The 22078-nt window shown below is 39.1% G+C and overlaps 1 protein-coding gene across 1 annotated transcript in view; it reads left to right on the plus strand.

Moving 5' to 3' along the window:
- LOC136875922 (nipped-B protein) overlaps positions 1-21674 on the plus strand; it is a 140503-nt gene extending 118829 nt beyond the window's left edge. The window contains exon 6 of the mRNA XM_068228256.1: positions 18393-21674. Within this exon, the coding sequence (XP_068084357.1) occupies positions 18393-18503 (111 nt within the window). The 3' untranslated portion in view covers positions 18504-21674. The remainder of the gene's footprint in view (positions 1-18392) is intronic.
- The last annotated feature ends 404 nt before the right edge of the window (positions 21675-22078 follow it).

A 22078-nucleotide genomic window follows, 5' to 3' on the forward strand; every position in this document is an offset into this window, starting at 1 on the left:
TCCTGGTGAAGGGCCTTCAGCGTGCGTGGCTTACATCGATACACTTGATTTTGCACATTTCCCTACAAGTAAAAGTCTATAGGAATAAGATTTGGCGACCGTGGGGGGAACTCAATGAGCCCTCGTCGTCCAATCCAATGTCCCGGCAGATTGTCATCCAGGAAAGCTCGTACTGCTACATGGTTGTGTGATGGTGCCCCGTCCTGTTGGTAGAAGACTTCATCATCGGCTCCATGAAGCGCACGTTCAGCTGGCAAAATTAATGTGCGTAACATTTCCAAGTACACTGCTCCAGTGACAGTACCATCAAAGAAAGAAGGGTCCTAGTAAGCCTCTCGATGACAGTCCACACCAGACATTAACCCCTGGTAGACTGACCGCCTTCTCCACAAGAACATGCATATTTTCCAGAGCCCAATAGACACAGTTATGTCAATTCACAGTTCCATTAAGTTTGAATTGGGCTTCATCAGACCACACTAACTTTGTCAGAAATTGTTCATCTTGGGTTACCATTCGCAACATTGCATTCAACGATCGGGATCGTCCTCATTAAGCGTATGCAGTAATCGTGATATGTAAACTTTCCATTTAGCTGTTTTCAAAATTCGTCGTACACTTGTACTGCTAATCCCCACTTCTCGTGCACATTGCGTAGCAGACTTCTGTGGAGAATTAGCAAAACTTTCCAACAAGTGAGCCGACAAAGCAGGACTGGTAGCTGTGCGCGTTCTTCCCAATCTTCCTTTTTGGATATCACAAATCATTCCATGCGTCTCAAACTTCCCAGTAATGCATTTCACTGTTAGGCGTGTTGGGGGTTCTGTTTCAAACTCATTCTTCCACTGACGCTGCACTTCAACGGCATTATCAAACCTGATAAACCACTTCAGAATGTATTTTCATTGCTCAAATGTCAAGTGTGCTCCAGCCATTTTGTTTTCCCACTATCGTGATATAAGTACTGGCATCTGTTGAGTGAAAGACCATACTACAACATTTGAAAACAATGATAACAGTTGACAATGTCCATAACCCGATATCATCTTATAAAGAGTGTATACATTTTTCTGGCGTACTCTGAGAGAAGTAAAGAGAAATTGAAGGAACTTACTAGGAAATTTAATCTAGCAAAGAAGTCAGCTAAGGATAACATGATGGCAAGCATAATTGGCGGTCATACACATTTTAGTGAAAAATGGAAGAGTATGTATAGGTACTTTAAGGCAGAAACAGGTTCCTAGATGGATATTCCAAGAATCATTAATGAACAAGGGGAGTGTGTATGCAAGGATCTTCAAAAGGCAGAAGTAGTCAGTCAGCAGTATGTAAAGATTATTGGTTACAAGGATAATGTCCAGATAGAGGAGGTGACTAATGCTAATGAAGTATTAAAATTTACCTATGACAACAATGACATTTACAGTAAGATACAAAAGTTGAAAAGTAGAAAAGCAGCTGGAATTGATAAGATTTCAGGGGATATACTAAATACAGTGGGTTGGGATATAGTACCATATCTGAAGTACTTATTTGATTATTGTTTGCTTGAAGGAGCTATACCAAATTATTGGAGAGTTGCTATAGTAGCCCCTGTGTATAAAGGAAAGGGCGATAGACATAAAGCTGAAAATTACAGGCCAGTCAGTTTGACATGCATTGCATGTCAGCTTTGGGAAAGCATACTTTCTTATTATATTAGACATGTTTGTGAAATTAATAATGGTTCGATAGAAGGCAGTTTGGATTTAGGAAAGGTTATTCCACTGAAGCTCAACTTGTAATATTCCAGCAAGATATAGCAGATATCCTATATTCGGTAGGTCAAAGGGACTGTTTCACGATTGACCTATCTAAGGCATTTGATAGGGTAGACCATGGGAGACTACTGGCAAAAATAGGAGAAAGTGTGACTGAATAGGTGGCTCTGTTTCTAGAAAATAGAACTCAGAAAATTAGAGTAGGCGAAGCTTTATCTGTCCCTGTAATAATTAAGAGGGGAATTCCTCAAAGCAGTATTATTGGACCTTTGTGTTTTCTTATATATATATCAATTATACGTGTAAAGAAGTGAAATCAGAGATAAGGCTTTTTGTAGATGATGTTATTCTGTACAGAGTAATAAATAAGTTACAAGATTGTGAGCAACTGCAAAATGACCTGGATAATGTTGTGAGATGGACAGTAGGCAATGGTATGATGATAAATGGGGTTAAAAGTCAGGTTGTGTGTTTCACAAACAGGAAAAGTCCTCTCAGTTTGAATTACTGTGTTGATGGGGTGAAAGTTCCGTTTGGGGATCATTGTAAATACCTAGGTCTTAATGTAAGGAAAGATCTTCATTTGGGTGATCACATAAATATGATTATAAATACACTTAAGAAAATGGAAATTGCAACACCATGAAGGCATAGGTCATTTGTGTTGATTTTCAAGATATGTAAACGATCAAAGTTTCAGACCCATTGGATTGTTGCTACAGGTCTCCCCACATGATTGGTTGTGGAGGAATCAACTCCAGTATATGGACTCTGGTGTAACGTAGTTGACTTGCAGTCTGTGCAGTGAAATGTTCCCCATCAAACATGCCTCGACGACAACAACTGTCGCTGTTTGAGAGGGCTCGGATAATTGGGCTGTGTGAGGCTGGATTATCACTAAGGACTGTCGCTGCACGTGTTGGCTGACAGGCATCTACGGTACAACATGTATGGCAGCAGTGGTCAAATGAAGGTACCCACACTCGTAGACCTGGCACAGGCCCAGCACGACAGACAACTGTGAGAGAGGATTGCCGCATCACTCGGATGGCCCGAATGGAAGCCCATGCAACAGCAGCGCAAATTCGAGCATCTGTGGCACCCCATGTTACACAACAAACAGTTGGTAATCGCCTGCGTGCAGCTGGCTTACGAGCCCGTGTGCCTGCAGAAGGTGTTCCATTGACCCCACAACAGCGACGTGTAAGGTTGGCCTGGTGTCGAGAAAGATCGATGTGGGTCGACAAACAGCATAGTGTCGTCTTTAGTGATGAATCGTGCTTCTGTCTTGCCCGCACTGATTGTCAGAATCGTGTGCGCCGACGTACCGGGGAGAGGGGCATACCAGATCTTATTGTCGAGGGGCACACAGGGCCAACACTAAGCATTATGGTCTCGGGAGCTATTGGCTTTAATGTGAAATCACAATTAGTGCTTGTTGAGGGCACTATGACTGCTCGGCAGTACGTTGATAGGGTACTCAATCCAGTGGTTGTCCCTATGATGGCGAACATTGCTAATGGGATGTTTCAGCAGGACAATTCCCGGGTTCACACTACACGCATCTCCAGATAAGCTCTCCACGACATCACAACCTTGGAATGGCCTGCCAGGTCCCCGGACCTCAGTCCTATTGAGCATGTGTGGGACATGATGGGTCGACAACTGGCCAACCGTCCTCAGCCACCCACAACTCTGGAGCAAATGACCCGTGCAGTGCAGCAAGCATGGGCCACAATTCCTCAGGAAGCGATCCAGGGCTTTATTGACTCCATGCCTCAACGAATTCATCAATGTATTGCAGCTCGTGCTGGGCACATCCTGTATTGATTGTTGTCCAAACGTGTGGTCAGAGGGACCTGAAAGTGTAATCATCGAATCACAACCGAACACTCGTCTTGCATGTTCAATTACAGCAATGTAGCACCACTCCTTCTGGATGTTGCAATTTCCATTTTCTTCAGTGTAAATGGTACAGAACTCTGCACATGGTTATGAGGGTATTTAGTGGTTGTAGTAAGGATATAAAGGAGAGGGCATATAAGCTGCTGGTAAGACCCCAACTAGAGTATGGTTCCAGTGTATGGGACCCTCACCAGAATTACTTGATTCAAGAACTGGAAAAAATCAACAGCTCGATTTGTTTGGGGCGATTTCCGATGAAAGAGTAGTGTTACAAAAATGTTGCAAAGTTTGGGCTGGAAAGACTTGGGAGAAAAGAGACAAGCTGCTCGACTAAGTGGTATTTAGCTACAAGTAACTAATCTCATTTTGTTCCGTATTGAAGATACAATAAGTAAAACACTTTCAAGATTAAAATTCTCTGGAGATGCGTGTAGTGTGAACCCGGGAATTGTCCTGCTGAAACATCCCATTAGCAGTGTTCGCCATTATAGGGACAACCACTGGATTGAGTACCCTATCAACGTACTGTCAAGCAGTCATAGTGCCCTGTGATAAATCTCTAGTCAATACAATTTGAGAAACACCAATTCACTCTGTGATCAATCCAATCTACAATTTGGATGTCTAGTCATCATAAAATAAATTAATTCATTGTTCGTAAATTCTGGCAAAGTTAATGTACATATTGTTAAGTTAATTTTACTGTTAAGTTCCGATGTTTATAGTTTTAATTCTTGGCCTTAAGATTTAGTATTAGGCTGAAGATGCCTATAACTAGGGCGAAACATGTCCCTAACTGGTGTTTTTAATTCTTGTAGAATTTAATCACTAAAAAATATATTTGTATTGAAAAGGTGGACACAATAATTCTAATCTTGAAAGTGTTTTACTTAAGTAGTATTTTCCGAGCTGTCAGTGGAGAGATGGCGTGGAAGGACATCAGAAGACGAATAAGTTTGAGTGGTGTCTTTAAAAGTAGGATAGATCACAATATGAAGATAAAGTTGGAATTCAGGAGGACAAATTGGGGCAAATATTCATTTATAGGAAGGGGGATTAGGGATTTGAATAACTTACCAAGGGAGATGTTCAATAAATTTCCAATTTTGCTAGCATTTAAGAAAAGGCTAGGAAAACAACAGACGGGGATCTGCCACCTGGGTGACTGCCCTAAATGCAGGTCAGTATTGATTGATTGATTGATTGATTGATTGATTGATTGATTGATTGATTGATTGATTGATTGATTGATTGATTGATTGATCCTAATTACTAAATAAGTTTCAAAACCTCAGCTTCAATGGCAGAAGCTTTCGTTATAGGTAGTCAAAATAATGCCTAGCAACACTTATCTCACTTTCATTTTCAGAGGAAATTCCACACACTATATGCGGAAGATAGTCTGGGTCTGCATCTGAATCACTGGGATATTCTTCAGAATTACTAAATTATGTAAGCTTTCTCCTATAATCCATGGCAGTTTGGGTCTCCTTGTTGCTTGCTTGACAATGTTTTACTCAGAGTTTCTAAGAAATGTTGGGGGCAAGAATATGAAAGTCACATGCAGTGCTACCTGAGTGTGTTTCTACACAAGTTTCCAGTATTAACTGATAGCTTATCATAATTGTCAACAGATGGCACCAACAACTCAGTTTCACCAAAAATGTTGCTGGGCATTCTTTTTTCCTTGACCCCTTTTATTTTTATGCAAAAACACTTTTTTTTTTCACCATCTTACCAAACACGCCTTTCGCCACTTGCAGTAACTGCTGGCATTATGGTCTACTGCTGGGACAAAACCTCTTATGTGAAATATTTTAGCTTAGAACTTTGGCCGGTAAGGTTCTGCCATCTGAAATGCAATATTGTGTGAATATTGTCAAGGCATTCTCGTTCTTCATAATGTATGTGCTGCGGGTCAGTATATCTCCAAAAAATAGTATCACATAAGAGGTTTTGTCCCGGCAACGACGAAATGTATGTGGTAGACACCACAGATTGCACTGCGGCGGTAACTTATTTTTCCCCTTTTACCCCTTTTAAAGTCAATGTCATTCCCGTAACAATCTCCAAGCTGAACCCGCTCTGATCACTGTTACACGCGTTTTTGGAACCGTAGGGCTCTATAGATTTAACTTCTACGAATATTTCTGCTGCTGCCATGTTTTACACTTCTTTGTTGGTCTTCTTTTTCATTGTTACAGATGTTATTTTCCATGACACAATACCATTGCACTTCCTAAAGTTACATACCCACGTGTGGCCTACTTTAAACCCCCCGCATTGTTCTTCATGAGCAGCTTGCATAGCCTACTCCTGGATGGTCACATTGTGAATTATTTCATTATTTTGCTGAATAATATCAAGTTGGTTTTTTTTCCTGACAGTAGATGCTATTGCCCTCAATTCGTTGCAGCATCCCCCACTGTTAGTAACATGCTTTACCCAAAAATATAAATCTTTTTGCTTTTGACACGATGGAACTTTTGTTTCACCGACAAAAGCAAATATTGAATACTGAAGAGCCTTACATATTTTATAGACCATATCAATAAGTTTGTCTTTAGCGTTCCCTGGTTGGCTATCACCTTCTACCAAGTATTTGTCATCAGAATCGTTTGCTTCAGTTAAACACAAGCTTTGAAACACATGCAAACGAACAAATAAACATATCATTAATAGCGTCCAGCACATCATGTTCTTGAACGTTGAGAGTCTAAATATCACATGTTTCATATTTTTCTTATAACGCAAAAATAACGCCTATGTTGATTACCATTATACAAACAACTATTTGTCCCATATGATGACAATAAGCATATGTCAGCGTGCCCTCAAAACACCTGTTGGACAGTGCAAGTTGTGGGTATGATATGGAGTAGCGGCTATCGATGAGTGAACCCAGAACGCGGTGCAGTACTGCATAGCCGAGTGCGCTAATTCAAACGTACGAACTTAACACGTTTTACAGGTTGCGGGAGTTAATTTCTGAAAGAAGTATTTTGGCCATCTTGGCTCATTTAATGTGTGTGTAAAATTTACTACAATCTACTCTTACCTGGTATGAGCCCTTCCCTTGTAAGTATTGAGTTTAGTTGAACCCACTAGAAAATTATTTCATCTTTTACTATTTGTCATGCAAGTTCATACAGTATAGCACCTATTTTGCGTGACCTCAATTTAACGTAAACCCGAATTTAAGGGGCTCCGGTATGGTGGAAAATGATGAAATTAATCATTTTCGTTTTTTGCTGATTTTTTATTTTGAAATGTTCTCTATAATTTGGTGTATAATATATACATTTGTGTAACCTAGAAATGCTTTAAATAAACTATTTCATAGAAAGCCGTTTCGGCGTGGCAGTCTTCGCAGCTTTGCTTCAGTTGATTCTGCACCGAACAATGGCATCTGCCCCAAAGGAACTGATACATGGTGTATGTACAACAAAGCATAAGCAGCAGGGAAAATATTGGTAAACAAGAATGGTTTACTATATGCTTTTATAGAGGAATGTAGGCCTATTTTCAAGGACCTATCTGATGCACAGTTACTGAAGTGTTTACGTGGTCGTACCCAAAATCAGAATGAGTGCATAAACAGTGTTTTTTGGTCAAGAATTCCGGGAAAAAAATTGTGTCAATTAGTGCTCTTCATTTTGGTGTTTATGATGCTGTAATTACTTTTTAAAACGACAACTTGTCAAGATGTGAAGCATTGAAGAAACTTAGTATTAGCGTTGTGTATCACGCGATACAAGCTATGTACAAGCTTGACAAAGAAAGGATTAGGGGTTCAGAGAATGCATTGAGGGCAAAATGGCACATTTGGAAATCCCTGTATTAAAGTATTAGAAAACCATCATAGGTTCTCCTTATTTATTTTCAGACATGTACCTTAATTAGTTGTTGAGAAAAGGTACAGTGAAGTTTGTAAAAAATGCACGGGAGTAGTAGAGCTAGGCCGGTTCAGAACCACCTATTCAGCATTTTTTCTGCTGAGTCAGCACCCGAGGTGTTTGACCCTGGCCAAGGTCATTGACGCCATGATGTCATGGCGCCATGATGTATTTGAGCACCTTCAAATTCCACCGGCCAGAGCCAGGATCGAACCTGCCAAGTTGGGGTCAGAAGGCCAGCGTCTCAACCATCTGAGCCACTCAGCCCGGTAGCACAAACATAAACTGAAATGCTGTCATCACATGTTGCTAAAAATCCTATTCTACAGTGTGGGAAAAGTGGTTATCCTGTGGAACTAAGTAGAATAATACTGCAGAAGTTTCTGCACCCATTTGTCACTAACTGCGCTAATGGCATGACAGATGAATATCGTGGAGACTACTTCTTGAGGAGAAAAACAATTTATGAGAAGAAAATATTAAGGAAAGTGGTTAAAGTCGTTCCTTTTCACTGAAAATCTGTGGTGCGGTAGTAAAAATATCTAGTGCAGACCTTGTATCCTTTTAAATGCCAGACATTATTTTCGACAGTTATGTGTGTTATCTGAAATGAAAATCCACAGCCGAATTGAACTCCTAGGGGTAAAAGGTGAACATTTACCGTATTTATTTTCTACTTAATTCTGCTCAGTAACGTATATAATGTATAGGAAGTATAGTGTAGAGGTAAATTTGTGCTGAATTTAACTCCCGTTTGCAATGCTAGTGAGGTGGTATACTAGCGCTGTAGTGGTCATGATGCGCACTGCCAAGCGGACCCTGTTTCTGAAGAGAGCACTATGAGTGAGCAGGCTTTGTATTACTTGTAGGCTAAGCTCCGAATCTCCGACTCGTGTAAACAAACATCGGGATAATATGTTTTCGCAATAAGCGCAATGCCAGCAGTTGTTAACTCCTCAGGATTAAAGGCTGAAGTTATCCATTGCTTAATTTTAATACTATGTACTGAAATAAAATAAGAATGTGATACTTCTTCTTCTCAAGATACAGCAGTGTGCATAATGTCAGAGGTTAGGTTATATACTTTCACGTCTTGTTAAATTTCAGAAAGGCTGTTCTCGTGTAGATTTATAGGTAGTGAAAATGTTATCATTATTCCACATGGGGCTTGAGATATGTTTTCAAAATACGTGCGCGGTAAACCTAGATTAGGTGATGCCGTTTGAAGTAAGAAAATGGAAATGTTTGCCATAAGCCTCTGGAGTGATGCTATTACAATTAAAAAGAATGAAAATGAATATTTGTGTTCAGACTACTGGAATTAGAAAATACGTGCTAATGAATAACCTGCTGCTTGAAAAACATCCACGAAAATGTTTAAACAAACCTCTTTCATACCGATTTTAATGTATTTGTGCGAGTTTGGTATCTTTGAAGATACAATAAGTAAACTCTTTCAAGATTAAAAATATTGTGTCCACCTATTCAATACAAATATATATTTTTAGTGGTTATGGGCATCTTCAGCCTGTAACTAGAGCGAAACATGTCCCTAACTGGTGTGTTTAATTCATGTAGAATTTAACCACTAAAAATATATATTTGTATTTGGTATCTTTTCCGACTTTTATGGAAAGTCATATATATCGTTATAAGAATAACCTTAAACTGAAGTGGTTCTGCATTCACCGACAAAAATTTGTCAAAATGAAGCACAAACCGTAACTACAGTACAGGTGTGTAGGGTAGATATCTCCCTGTTTTATTGCTGTCACTGTGTAAATAATGTATGATGGTACAATTTATGTTAATACAGGCAGAGATCTCTGCAAAAGGTGTGCTTTTTACTGAAACCTCGATTTAAGGTAAACCCCCATTTAGCCCCTTAAGCGGGGAGCTCGGTACACACCGGCTCACTCCCAAGTGAAGAGCAGTTTCCCTGATTGAAGAAAATATTTAATTACTTGATTAAAAACAATCTTAGACTGAAATGAACTCTTGAAGGGCCCTAAGAGAAAATATTTACTTGAATATAATGTATTTAATTGTTGAAAAATTGTATTATTTTAATTTTACAATACTTTGTGTAAAAACGTACTAAGTAGTGATGAGCGATACCGTGATTTGTGAGTCACAGCGTGATTTGATATCGTGATTTTCTGATATCAGTGATTTTTAGTCGTGACGTGATCACAATCACCGCATCGTCCGTGCTGCTTGTTATTTGTAGCTTGTGATCAAGAAAATGCCTTGTTATTGTGACTAGGCTATCTCTGTGTAAACATTTATAAGAAAATCAGCCACCTAAGGTTTTGCATTTAATAAACAGCCTACATTTTGTTTGCATTACAGACACGGTCGTTGCTTCTAGGCGTACAAACATAATCATTTTATTATTTACATTCGTTTTCTCTAGACATGCCGAAGTTCAACCAATATGTCAAGGAAAAAATAGGATCAACATTGGTAACAGTCGTGTTTTATACTGTAACCGATTATTTGGTATGTGCTAGGAAATGAAATTCTACACTATCTGGCACAAACGAAAAATATAATGATGAATGACTATTCTCAGCCACCTAATGTAAGGTTAACGATACCAGTGCACCTTTCCCTAGATACCAGTACCAGCAGTAATTTAGAAAAATGTATAGTATGGAAAGGCGCTGACCCAGCTGCGTGAGGGCAATTGGGAAGCTACAATCAGGAGCGGTCTCAGAGGCGCGGCAATACACTTGAGGGATGTGACGTTTTGACCACACGGCTATCTAATATCTGCAAGCCTAGAGCTGCGCAGCAGCTGTAAAAGAAAGCCAAGACCTTTCGAGGCGTGGAGTGTTCTTGTTCTTAATTAACTTTAGAGTAATAGTGGTTTAAATGAAATAATTCAAAATTACAAATTTTATTCATTAGCTATTCCTTATCTTAGTCTGTAATTTTCATCACATGATTGTGTTTTAGATTTCACAAGAGCATGCTGATAGTGCTAGTCAAAGCAAAATCAACCATGAAAAGTAACATTGGACAGACTCTGCTCACACAAAGTATACCTCTCACAATCCACAGTAGTTTCTATGCTCATATGTTTAGAGCCCTAGTTGCTGAAAATATCCCCTGGAATTCTGTGCATAGTCATGTTTTCAGAGATTTGTTTACAGAAATACACCAACAACACATACTTTCAACATCTACATTAAAGAAAAACTACTTAGATATAGGAGGTAATTTTGCCAGTCACAGAGGATATTTGGGAGTCCTTACACAGGGTTGTATGTGGACAAAACCAGCAACTCTGTGGGCAGGTACATTGCTAATCTTATAGTAGGAAAACTGGAACCCAATTGGCATTTACTGCTCTCCTTTGTTCTAAGCAGCTTCAGAAAATAGAGCAAAGCATTGTGTACATCAACAAGGGGTTCCAGCTGTATCCTGGGAGTGTTGATGATTATAAAGACCTTCTCCTTGTCTCCAATGCTGCTTCCTACATGATTGCTACTCTACCTCTCGTTAACACTTTCTACCCTTCTTTAATGTTCATGTCACTTGCATGGCCCATGCCTTGCACAGACTCACAGAAATAGTTAGGGCCAAGTTGCCTGCAGTAAATAATCTGATTTCAACAACAAAGGGAGTGTTCTGTAAGCTTCCATCAAGAATAGCCATCTTCTGAGAGAAATTCCCCTCTATTCTTTTCCACCACAGCCAATCATCAGCCGTTGGGGTTCCTCAATGGAAGCTGCCCTGTATTATATCGAACATCTGTGATAGACAATATGCCTTTAACAGACAACTCTGCATGTGTGTCGTATGCGCAAAGATCTGCTAAAGGATTATTCCAGTGTTCAGAGAGACATTGCATATATTCAGGCAAATTTTTCAGTTCTTCCAGTCAGTCATTACAAAAATAGGAAAAAAAAGTAGAGTCTCAAACAGATATATTTTGTAATTGAGGAAGCTGAGAATATTATACAAAGTACTAGGGGTAAAGTAAGGGATAAAATAAAAGACAGGTAGGCTAGTATATTGCAGAAGAATCTAGGTAATTCAGTGCAGGAAAGGGTACATCAGGTAATGGATGGGGAAAAGTAGACCTACCTAGTGAAATTGAACTGAAAAATGTAGGTAAATTTTGCTATGCCCCTCCAACATCTGTGAGTGTAGAGCACATTTTTTCTGCTTTTAAAATTGTTTTAACAGACAAAAGACGCTGCCTGACTGTGGAAAATTTGGAGAAGATTATTGTTATGTGCTGTAAAGCAAACTACGACTGAAAAGTGCAGTAGGAATGTTCCTCACAAATAAATATGCATACCAGTACTATGCATTTAATTTAATTTTAGTACAGTACTGATGAAAATTTTTTGTTTCCTAATCCATAGCTGTTTGTAAACGCCTGTTTAATTATGCCTTCATTTTGCAACTATTCCTATTTAGAAACGGTAGCCTATACCACATTACTGTACTTAACGTAAAAAAAAAAATATCACATTACAGTGTAGGTCTATATTGTCATATTTTAAAGTCGATTTTCTGCCTATTTTTAAAGCATATTTGAAGTGCCTATATTCTCTTTTAAAAACCTATTTACTTGTTTAGAAGGCCATTTTAGGTGCCTAAAACATTTTTTTAGAGTCTAAAATCCCAGGTCTGTATCATCAGATACGTGCCGATTGTTGACTACTGCTTTCTGGCAAAGCAAGTGAGAGGTGCTTGCATTCCAAATGTTTATTCAGATTTGAAATACTTCTTTTTAAGACAATTTCTGTTTGCACATATTACATAATGTGAAATTTTCATCCACTTCTTTAAAGGACTGCTACAGGTCACTGTTCTTCCTTTTTCTAGAAAATGGCATTTCAGTCAACTTGCCTCCTAATACTGAGCTCCAGTGACAATATGCCCCCGGGCATTCCAAAATACAGGAGAAATACATGTTTGTTACTATTTTAGGAGAGTCCCGTGTACCACGATTTTTTTGAACGCGCGCTTAAAAATAATACCACACTGCGAGTCCTGACAATTTCCTGAAACTGACATTGCAAGCGATGCCGAGGATTATAAGTGTTTCAGTTGTTAATATATTCGGGAGAAATGTGCTCAATTCCTACAAATACATTATATACTGAACGATATGTTAACGTCCTTAAAAAATGAAATCAACAAATGTCCATACTATTGGTAATCATGGCGATGCTGCTTCCTTGAACGCATCGCTTCGCGTGGATACCGTTGCGGCAGCACATGTCTTGATATCACGACTGATCACAACATCGATCACAGTCACAGTTTAGGTAGCAACATTCTAGTTCGGTATATGGAGTTAAAAGAGGGCGAGCCCCATTCGCAATGCAAACGTAACGTAACGTAAACTTAAAATTAACGTTAACTTAGAAGTTAGCGGCCATCTTATCTAATGGATCCATTCACAATGCCCCGACGTAAACTTAACTGCGAGTCCGTAAAATTAAGGGATTGCAAACTCCAAGCTCTTGCGGTTAATTTTACGTTAACTTTAAGAACCAGCCAATCAGAGCAGAGGTAAACATTGTGTGTTGTGCACGATATAATGACTTCTTTCGACGAAACACTTGTAATTCTCTTCCAAAATAATCTTTGTGTATAGGCAATGTATGATAGAAGGAAAAAGAATTACAAATACGCTGTACCGAAAAATAATAGGTGGAAATTAATATCCTGTAGTAATGTAATATGACAATAAATGGCGGGAGACAAGCTCGCAGCGCTGGCAAACGGACGAGAGACAATCCCTGTCTTAAATAAAACAGTGTCCCTGTATACACTGACTGACAGAGCAAATGCAACACCAAGAAGGAGTGGTTCGAAAGGGATGAAAGTTGGGGAAAAAACAGAGACGGCGCGGACGAATAATTGATGTTTATTTCAAACCGATATGCAGGTTACACAATGCGCACGGCATTGCGCAGGATGTAGGACCACCGCGAGCGGCGATACACGCAGAAACACGTCGAGGTACAGAGTCAATAAGAGTGCGGATGGTGTCCTGAGGGATGGTTCTCCATTCTCTGTCAACCATTTGCCACAGTTGGTCGTCCGTACGAGGCTGGGGCAGAGTTTGCAAACGGCGTCCAATGAGATCCCACACGTGTTCGATTGGTGAGAGATCCGGAGAGTACGCTGGCCACGGAAGCATCTGTACACCTCGTAGAGCCTGTTGGGAGATGCGAGCAGTGTGTGGGCGGGCATTATCCTGCTGAAACAGAGCATTGGGCAGCCCCTGAAGGTACGGGAGTGCCACCGGCATTTAACGTGCCTTGAATACGCACTAGAGGTGACGTGGAATCATACGCAATAGCGCCCCAAACCATGATGCCGCGTTGTCTAGCGGCAGGGCGCTCCACAGTTACTGCCGGATTTGACCTTTCTCCACGCCGACGCCACACTCGTCTGCGGTGACTATCACTGACAGAACAGAAGCGTGACTCATCGGAGAACACGACGTTCCGCCATTCCCTCATCCAAGTCGCTCTAGCCCGGCACCATGCCAGGCGTGCACGTCTATGCTGTGGAGTCAATGGTAGTCTTCTGAGCGGACGCCGGGAGTGCAGGCCTCCTTCAACCAATCGACGGGAAATTGTTCTGGTCGATATTGGAACAGCCAGGGTGTCTTGCACATGCTGAAGAATGGCGGTTGACGTGGCGTGCGGGGCTGTCACCGCTTGGCGGCGGATGCGCCGATCCTCGCGTGCTGACGTCACTCGGGCTGCGCCTGGACCCCTCGCACGTGCCACATGTCCCTGCGCCAACCATCTTCGCCACAGGCGCTGCACCGTGGACACATCCCTATGGGTATCGGCTGCGATTTGACGAAGCGACCAACCTGCCCTTCTCAGCCCGATCACCATACCCCTCGTAAAGTCGTCTGTCTGCTGGAAATGCCTCCGTTGACGGCGGCCTGGCATTCTTAGCTATACACGTGTCCTGTGGCACACGACAACACGTTCTACAATGACTGTCGGCTGAGAAATCACGGTACGAAGTGGGCCATTCGCCAACGCCGTGTCCCATTTATCGTTCGCTACGTGCGCAGCACAGCGGCACATTTCACATCATGAGCATACCTCAGTGACGTCAGTCTACCCTGCAATTGGCATAAAGTTCTGACCACTCCTTCTTGGTGTTGATTTGCTCTGTCAGTCAGTGTATTTCTTAACATTATGACGGACTACTAGTTTACGAAAACGATATCATCCAAACAAATAGATCCAAACATCTCATCGGGGTGTGATAGATAGGGTCATAGATGTCGGTAAAGGAGACATTGCATTTCTTTTTATTACAAAAGGGGAAGCAAATCATAAGAAAGGCAAACAGTTCAGGTTTCATCCGCATGTCCAAAACGAACTGATAAGGGTCATTTCTTACAGTAGATTACCGAAATCGCCCTGAGATAACCTTCTTTGATTCAAGGGATGAACCCATTTTCTGCACCGTTGTTTAGATCGCCTTTTCAGGTACCGTAGGCCTACACAGCTCCCAGGAGCAAGGCAATAGATGTTTGAAGTAATATGGATTCCGCTACCACGTTGTTTGATTCCATCGAGATATTGAAATATAAAACTGCGAGATAGCCCAAAACCTGACTTCCGTACTAAATAACATGGCAGTGTTTTGATTGGCTGCTGTGTACTGTTTACGTTAATGTTACGTTCCTCCATTGTGAATACCACAAATTTTACGTTAATTTTACGGTTACGTTACGTCGTTAAGTTTACGGTTACGTTTGCTTTGTGAATGGGGCTGAAGAGTTCAATAGGCATGAAAAAACCAAGTACCACAAGAATTGTATATTACGGGCGAGCCAATTCAAACTTGTTGCTGAGAATAAGCAAGACCCAATCGACATACAAATCGACAAGAACGTGAAAAAGGAAATAAGAGACAACAGAAAGAAGATTATTCCTATTATCGAAACTATAATTTTGTGTGGCCGCCAAGGTTTACCCCTTAGAGGACATAGAGACGATGGACCCTTATATTGAATGATGAAGAGCCTACTGAAAATGATGGAAAGTTTAGGACTTTTCTTCGTTTTCGTGCAAGATATTGGGATGAGGATTTAAAAACTCATTTGCTTAAGCAGCCGCAATGCTACGTACATTAGCCCACAAACTCAAAACGAGATCATTCACGTATGCAATGACTTTATTGTTGAAATCATCGTGCGCACAGTGAACAGATCACAGTGCTTCACTATACTGGCCGATGAGACAAGTGACATTTCTGGAATGGAACAAATGTCACTTTGTGTTCGGTATGTCGACCCTGACTCTCAGACACTCAGGGAGGACTTCCTCCAGTTTGTACCGATCACTGACGCCACTGGAAGGCGTTTGGCTGCCAAAATAACTTATGTGCTTCAGAAGATAGGAGTTAACTTAAATTATTTAAGAGGACAAGGATATGATGGAGCTAACGCTATGAGTGGGCAGTTTAATGGCGTCCAAGCGATAATAAGGGAGACCTACCCATTGGCTTTGTACGTGCACTGCAGCTCACCTGTTCTCAATCTTGCTATAACCCATGCATGCTCAATCCAAGGAATCAGAAACTGTTTGGGTACTATGGGGAATATTTGTTCATTTTTTAGGTTTCCTAAAAAAATTAAATGCATTTAAAGAATCGATAGATGCCACTGTTCATGAAAGTGACAAAACTAGGCTTAAAGCATTGTGTCTAACATGATGGGTGGAGCGCCATGACTCAACTGCAGTATTTTTAGAACTGTTTGATGCTGTCGTTGCAGGTCTTGAAAATATAATACAATGGAATAATAAAAAGGCCTCTACTAATGCTCAACAATTGTTGTGTACTGTGCAGAACTCAGAATTCCTTCTATTCATACATATACTAAGTAAAGTATTTAGTATAAGTGCTCCTCTTACCAGATTTTTTTCAAAGTGAGGAGCTGGACATTGCAAAAGTATTTTCATATGCTAATGTTGTGGAGGACAGGATTATCAAGATCAGAGGAAACGCAGAAGAGTTCATAAACATATTCTCAATTGGACACACAAATTACCATTCCTCGTATAGCAAAGCGCGAAAGGCAGAGGTGCAATGTAGTCCAGAAGAATATTTTCGCATATCCATATTCATACCTTTTTGGACAATTTCTTAGCAGAACTAAGAGAACGTTTCACATCTCATAAACTGAATTTGCAGTCTTTATATGCCTTCTACCTCCAAGTGACAAGAAAACACCTACGAAGGAAGATGAAGAGGCAATTAAAGTCTTAAAGTCTTAAGACAAAAGTATTCTGTGGATCTCCAATGCGGTGAAGTCAGTGCTCTAGGAGAGATGAGTGTGTGGTACGGCTTGCTTTCATCTCTAGAGTATAAACCCAGAGGTGCCTTTCCTTTATGTGATCAAGATAAACTCCCTGCAATCTACTGCTTGTTGAGAGTGTTTGCCACACTACCTGTCACCACTGCGGCCAGTGAGAGATCATTTTCAACATTAAGGCGCCCGAAAACCTACCTCAGAAATAACACAAGTAAAAATCGACTCGACGTGTTGGCTCTCTTGAACATTCACAGAGACATAGTTGTAAAGCCAACAGGTGTTTTAAATTTATTTTCTAGGAAGCCTCGAAAATTGGATTTTTGATTGTAAACTGAACATACCGTTCGAGATAAAACTGCTGACCTCGATCATATTGTTCTTATTCTGTATTTTAAAGTCAGAATTTTGTAGTGTATTGCAATCTGAATATCACATACAGTAATTCACTCTTGTATCAGTATCCTTACGACAGTCATGCGCGCGGGTACCAGACATGCACAAGCACTTTCATTATGTTATATCTTAATTTTGGAACTGTAACCCCCCCCCCCCCCATTGGCCGATCCTGGCTACGCTACTGAATTCGTTACAGACATTTTAGCGCAAAAAATGTAAGAAAAAGTATCTAATAGAAACCTGGTTTCTGCAGTTTGGATGGAAATCATGAATTGAGCCAGTATTACGAATGCGTACGATAATAAATGTTGTGTAACTCACGGTAAGCACACACTCCAGTCGTGAAGGAAGAACTCAAGACTGGGGATAATAAATCAGGTCACAGTTCTAAAATATCATCAGAGAGGTCTGTACAGTATCATAATATCTAGAAATCCCTTCTACAGCAATATTATTACATCCGAAGGACGATTAGGCAATGAGCTAAAGCTTCACCGCGAGGCTATTAGGCTTTAGGTCGTTCTTGTCCGGACGTAAGCTGCGTGCTTTATGATGCGACTCATGGATGACACGTTTGTATTGGGACACAGCCGACTAGATCCCTCGCTGCGTTCCAAGGAGTTAGCTAGAGCGACGCATCTAATCGGCCGTGATTGGCAGAACATACAGTAGTTGAAAAAATCACATCGGAGGGCAAACTTATCCAGAATACGCTGCTGAAAAGGAAAGAAAGCTCTGCAGGCAGGCAACTGAGAAAAAAAATTGAATCGGCAGATATATATCCGCGTTCTCCGCCGATCATCGACTTGTAGCCGCGGATCTCGCCGCATCGCCCACCGAACGGGTTAAGGTTAAAAATTCAGGTCCCTACAAAAACGTTAAATAGGGGTTCTACTCTATATCTTCTATGATTTATTATAGTGAAATGTACATTTGTATTTGTAAATATGTTGTGTATTTGTGATGTAAACAATAGCATATTAAATGTTAACACAATTCTTCTTCTTAGCCTGAATTCCATCATATCGTGATTAAGAGGAGAGATGATTCAATTTAAAATATGGTATGTTTTACTACAAATAATTAATTGGTATAATCTTTCATTTTAAGGTAAGTGAAGCAGACGAAATTTCTCACAAGACCAGAAGTCACAATCCTAAGAGAAACAAGAAACACAAATTCAGAAGTGAGATAAAGAAGAGGAGAAATAGAAGACTATGATGGGGATCCATATTACATTTTGTGTTGAAAAGGGGTGTTGAGAAATAATGTAATTTCCTCTCTCTCTCTCTCTTTTACTGACATACATTCTACAAGAAGCATTGTCATTTGATGATCATGATGACATTATTATCATTTGAATACTATTTGACAGAGAGAGTGGAAATATATAGAGAGAATTAAAAATAAGAATGGACCTTTCGGAGGTGACGGAGCTGCTATTGCACCTAGAAACTATGGGGACATTTTTCACTGAGAGCCATAAATTTCGAAAAGAAATGAAAATGTATTTTACATCTGAAACCTCATAATGTAAATAGTTGACTCAGGGATTTTTACTTTGTATCTATATAAAGAAAATTTAAATAGCCATAGAATTCTCGATGAAATTAATATTTTTTAAGAAATGTAGTGAAAATGTTAACTCTGCTAACTATTCATTTATATATATAAGATACATAAATGGTGCTGTTTGCTTCTTAGGCAAGTTGCCCTTTCACGCAGCATTCCAGTAAGTCCCAGTTAATAGCATTTGAGTCCGCAGCAACGCTCTCTTCAGTCTTATTAATGTATTTTTCTCAATATAGACAGACCTCAGATTATCAGCAGTATGTTGAAATGTAGTTCCTCATGCATCAAACAACAATCTGTATACCGATTTCGGCTGCCAAAATTTGTCATAGTGTTTCTTACTGTAGTACAGAATTCAACTGCCGGACATGGTCTCTTCATTAACTCCGACTGCCTGATCTTCAAGGTTGTTCTCATAACAAATAGGGGGATCTAAAATCGTGAAGATCGGATTGTACACCTTGGGCTCTAAGAGTGTTTTCAGTATACTGCATGTCCAATTTAAAGGCTTGAAAAACATCTAAGAAATCTGCTGCGCAATTCTTTTTCTTTTCTTTAGCATCATTCAAGCACCCATCATTGAGTTTAGAATTTATGTGACATCGAGCTACATTATATACAAAACTATGTTGGTTTTGACTGAGCTCAATTTATTCGAGATCTCATCTGAAGATCTAACACTCCTTTATTTATTAACAAAATAAATAGTAATTGGTTTCCAAGATGAAATATTATTGACATCTCCTTTTCCTTTCTGTATTAGAACTGCTCTTCCTTTCCATAATACTTGAGGTATACAACCTATATAGAACATTAAATCAATAATGATCATGATTACTTCATGAAAACGAAGTTCCTTCACTGTTTTGATAAGTATGTGGTATGATCATGCTAAGATGTCAAGTGGAATTCCTTTTATTGTCTTCTTAACAGTATTCAGTGGTAATTTACCGATATCAAAAATTAGATTCTTACATTTTCTTTGGATATTCTTAAAATAAAGTAAAATCTATTTTCAATGACAGTCAAGTTCATTGAGCTATGTTTTTTGTTGCCATGATTCATAACATTTCTAACAACTGCCTTTCCTTTATGAAAATAATTGTACTCATAATGACCTTGAATCCACCTTGCATAGTTGGTTCATTGAGGGTTATGAGAGTCTTTGTGGTTCTTTACGTAATGTTCTTGTTTGTTAATAATATATGGCAGGATCTAGAGGTCCAGGTAGTTTTGAATTACTTTCAATTACAAAACTAAGGAATCTGTTAATCTTATTATTAAATATCCCAGAGTCAATTGCCACCAAATTGTTATGAATATTATGAGAAATATTCTGCTATTTTTTAAAGTTTCACTCTGTATGTCATCAGTCTGAATGGGTTCCATATTGTTACGCTTAATTTTAAATTGGCTGATAATTTATTCATCCTGTTCTGAATAGAACTGTGCATGCCCCTTAGATTTATGTTTGATGACTCCCCTAACTGAGGTGAAACTCAACCCACATTCTGTACAACTATGGGTATCTGAAGACATGCTTGCATCTTCATTAGAACTAATCAATGGCATTGGCCTATCTTAATCTTCTGGCATTTATCAAATTATGATTATCATTTAAAGCTAGTTTTCATTTGTTTATAACTTTTTCAAGGAAATAAAACTCCAGAAGTCCTCTACAGTAGTTGACAAGGATGTCTGGTAATTTGTTCGTACATTACGCTTTAGAGTTCAGCAGTTCCTACCAGTTCATTTATTAGGCTTACCAGAGTGATAATTAGGTTCATTGCTTCCCTGACACTTCACACTAACATTGCTAACAGTGAACCTGGGCACATGTAACTGTTGTGAAATCCCTCTGGCTAAATGCCCAAACTTAAGGGCCCCTGCAATCCTGCCCTGTTCGAACTCACTCAAATCTATGTTGACTCATTCCAACAGAAACTAAGTCTATGATGTTGACGCAACATGCCTTCGCTTATATACCCTCGGATGCATAGCCAGACATCACACGTATCGTGTTCAGTGTGGCTGTCCTGAAACTTGGCCCGTTAGTGTACCTACTACATGTATATAATGCTACTGCTGTATTTATTATTATGATTATTAATTTAATGCTTTTCTTTCTTTCTGTTTATTAGATGTTCTCATTAATGTCTCTCATGTTGACACAAGCCCTGTAAAGGATTATTTCTTTCTTTCTTATGCAGTGTGTAGTACTTGTAGTTTTTCTATTAAAATATCTTAGTATGTATTTTGTTTTTCTGAGCATACAAAGAAAGGTTGTGAGTTTGGTCAAGATTGTTTGTGTTACAATATACTGAGAGGTCTTTCTTACTGAATGTAAGTGTAATATTTCTGTCTCTCAAAAATGAAATGTACCATTGTGTAATACATGATCAATTTGGATACCTATAATGTTGAAGAATTTATTGTATTTCTCATTTGCCAAGATTAATTAAATACTTAATAAACAGAATTATGTTGTTATAGTTGAAAAGGAATTAGTATTCAGATATGTATAAGTTAGATTCTAGTATTCAGATATGTATAAGTTAGATTGTACTTCGTCTGTATTTACTTTAATATAACAAACTGGAGGTGTTAAGCAGACTTATGCATTAGAAGTATAATTATTTTTATTCTGTGAGTATACATCATCAGTACATTCTGTTATTTGCCATATCAAATATATCAAATATTCAGCATTAATCATCAAATGGAATGCTTTCCTTGATGAAGAAATGTATTATCTCTGTTATTACCCATACATAAATTGACTTGATGAGATTATAGAGAAACTGTGTGTGTCACTTTTTATTCCTGTAAAAGAAATATTGTTGTAAATATATAATTCTAAAATCATCTGTAAATTTTGACGTTTTTATGTGTGTATATATTCAGAATGACACCAAACCCCCCACACTAAATTATAAATGAGAGGTCTCTGGAAGAACAAGCTAACTCCATAAATAACAAAATTAGTAAATTGGCAACAAAAATTTCAGGATATGATACATCATAAAATGGATTACTTCATAGCTCTAAGACAATTAGCAGTAGAAATAACACAACCTAATGTAAGTGTTGTCAAAATAAAAAATAAATGCTTGTTCTGCTTAGGATAAAACAAAACAATAGCATTGCAAGGAATTAGGTTTTTCTTTTATCGATACACCAAATGTTCATTAAAATAGTTGATACACCAAAGTTATCATCTATAG

The sequence above is a fragment of the Anabrus simplex genome, chromosome 6 (assembly GCF_040414725.1).
Source record: "Anabrus simplex isolate iqAnaSimp1 chromosome 6, ASM4041472v1, whole genome shotgun sequence".
Taxonomy (NCBI): domain Eukaryota; kingdom Metazoa; phylum Arthropoda; class Insecta; order Orthoptera; family Tettigoniidae; genus Anabrus; species Anabrus simplex.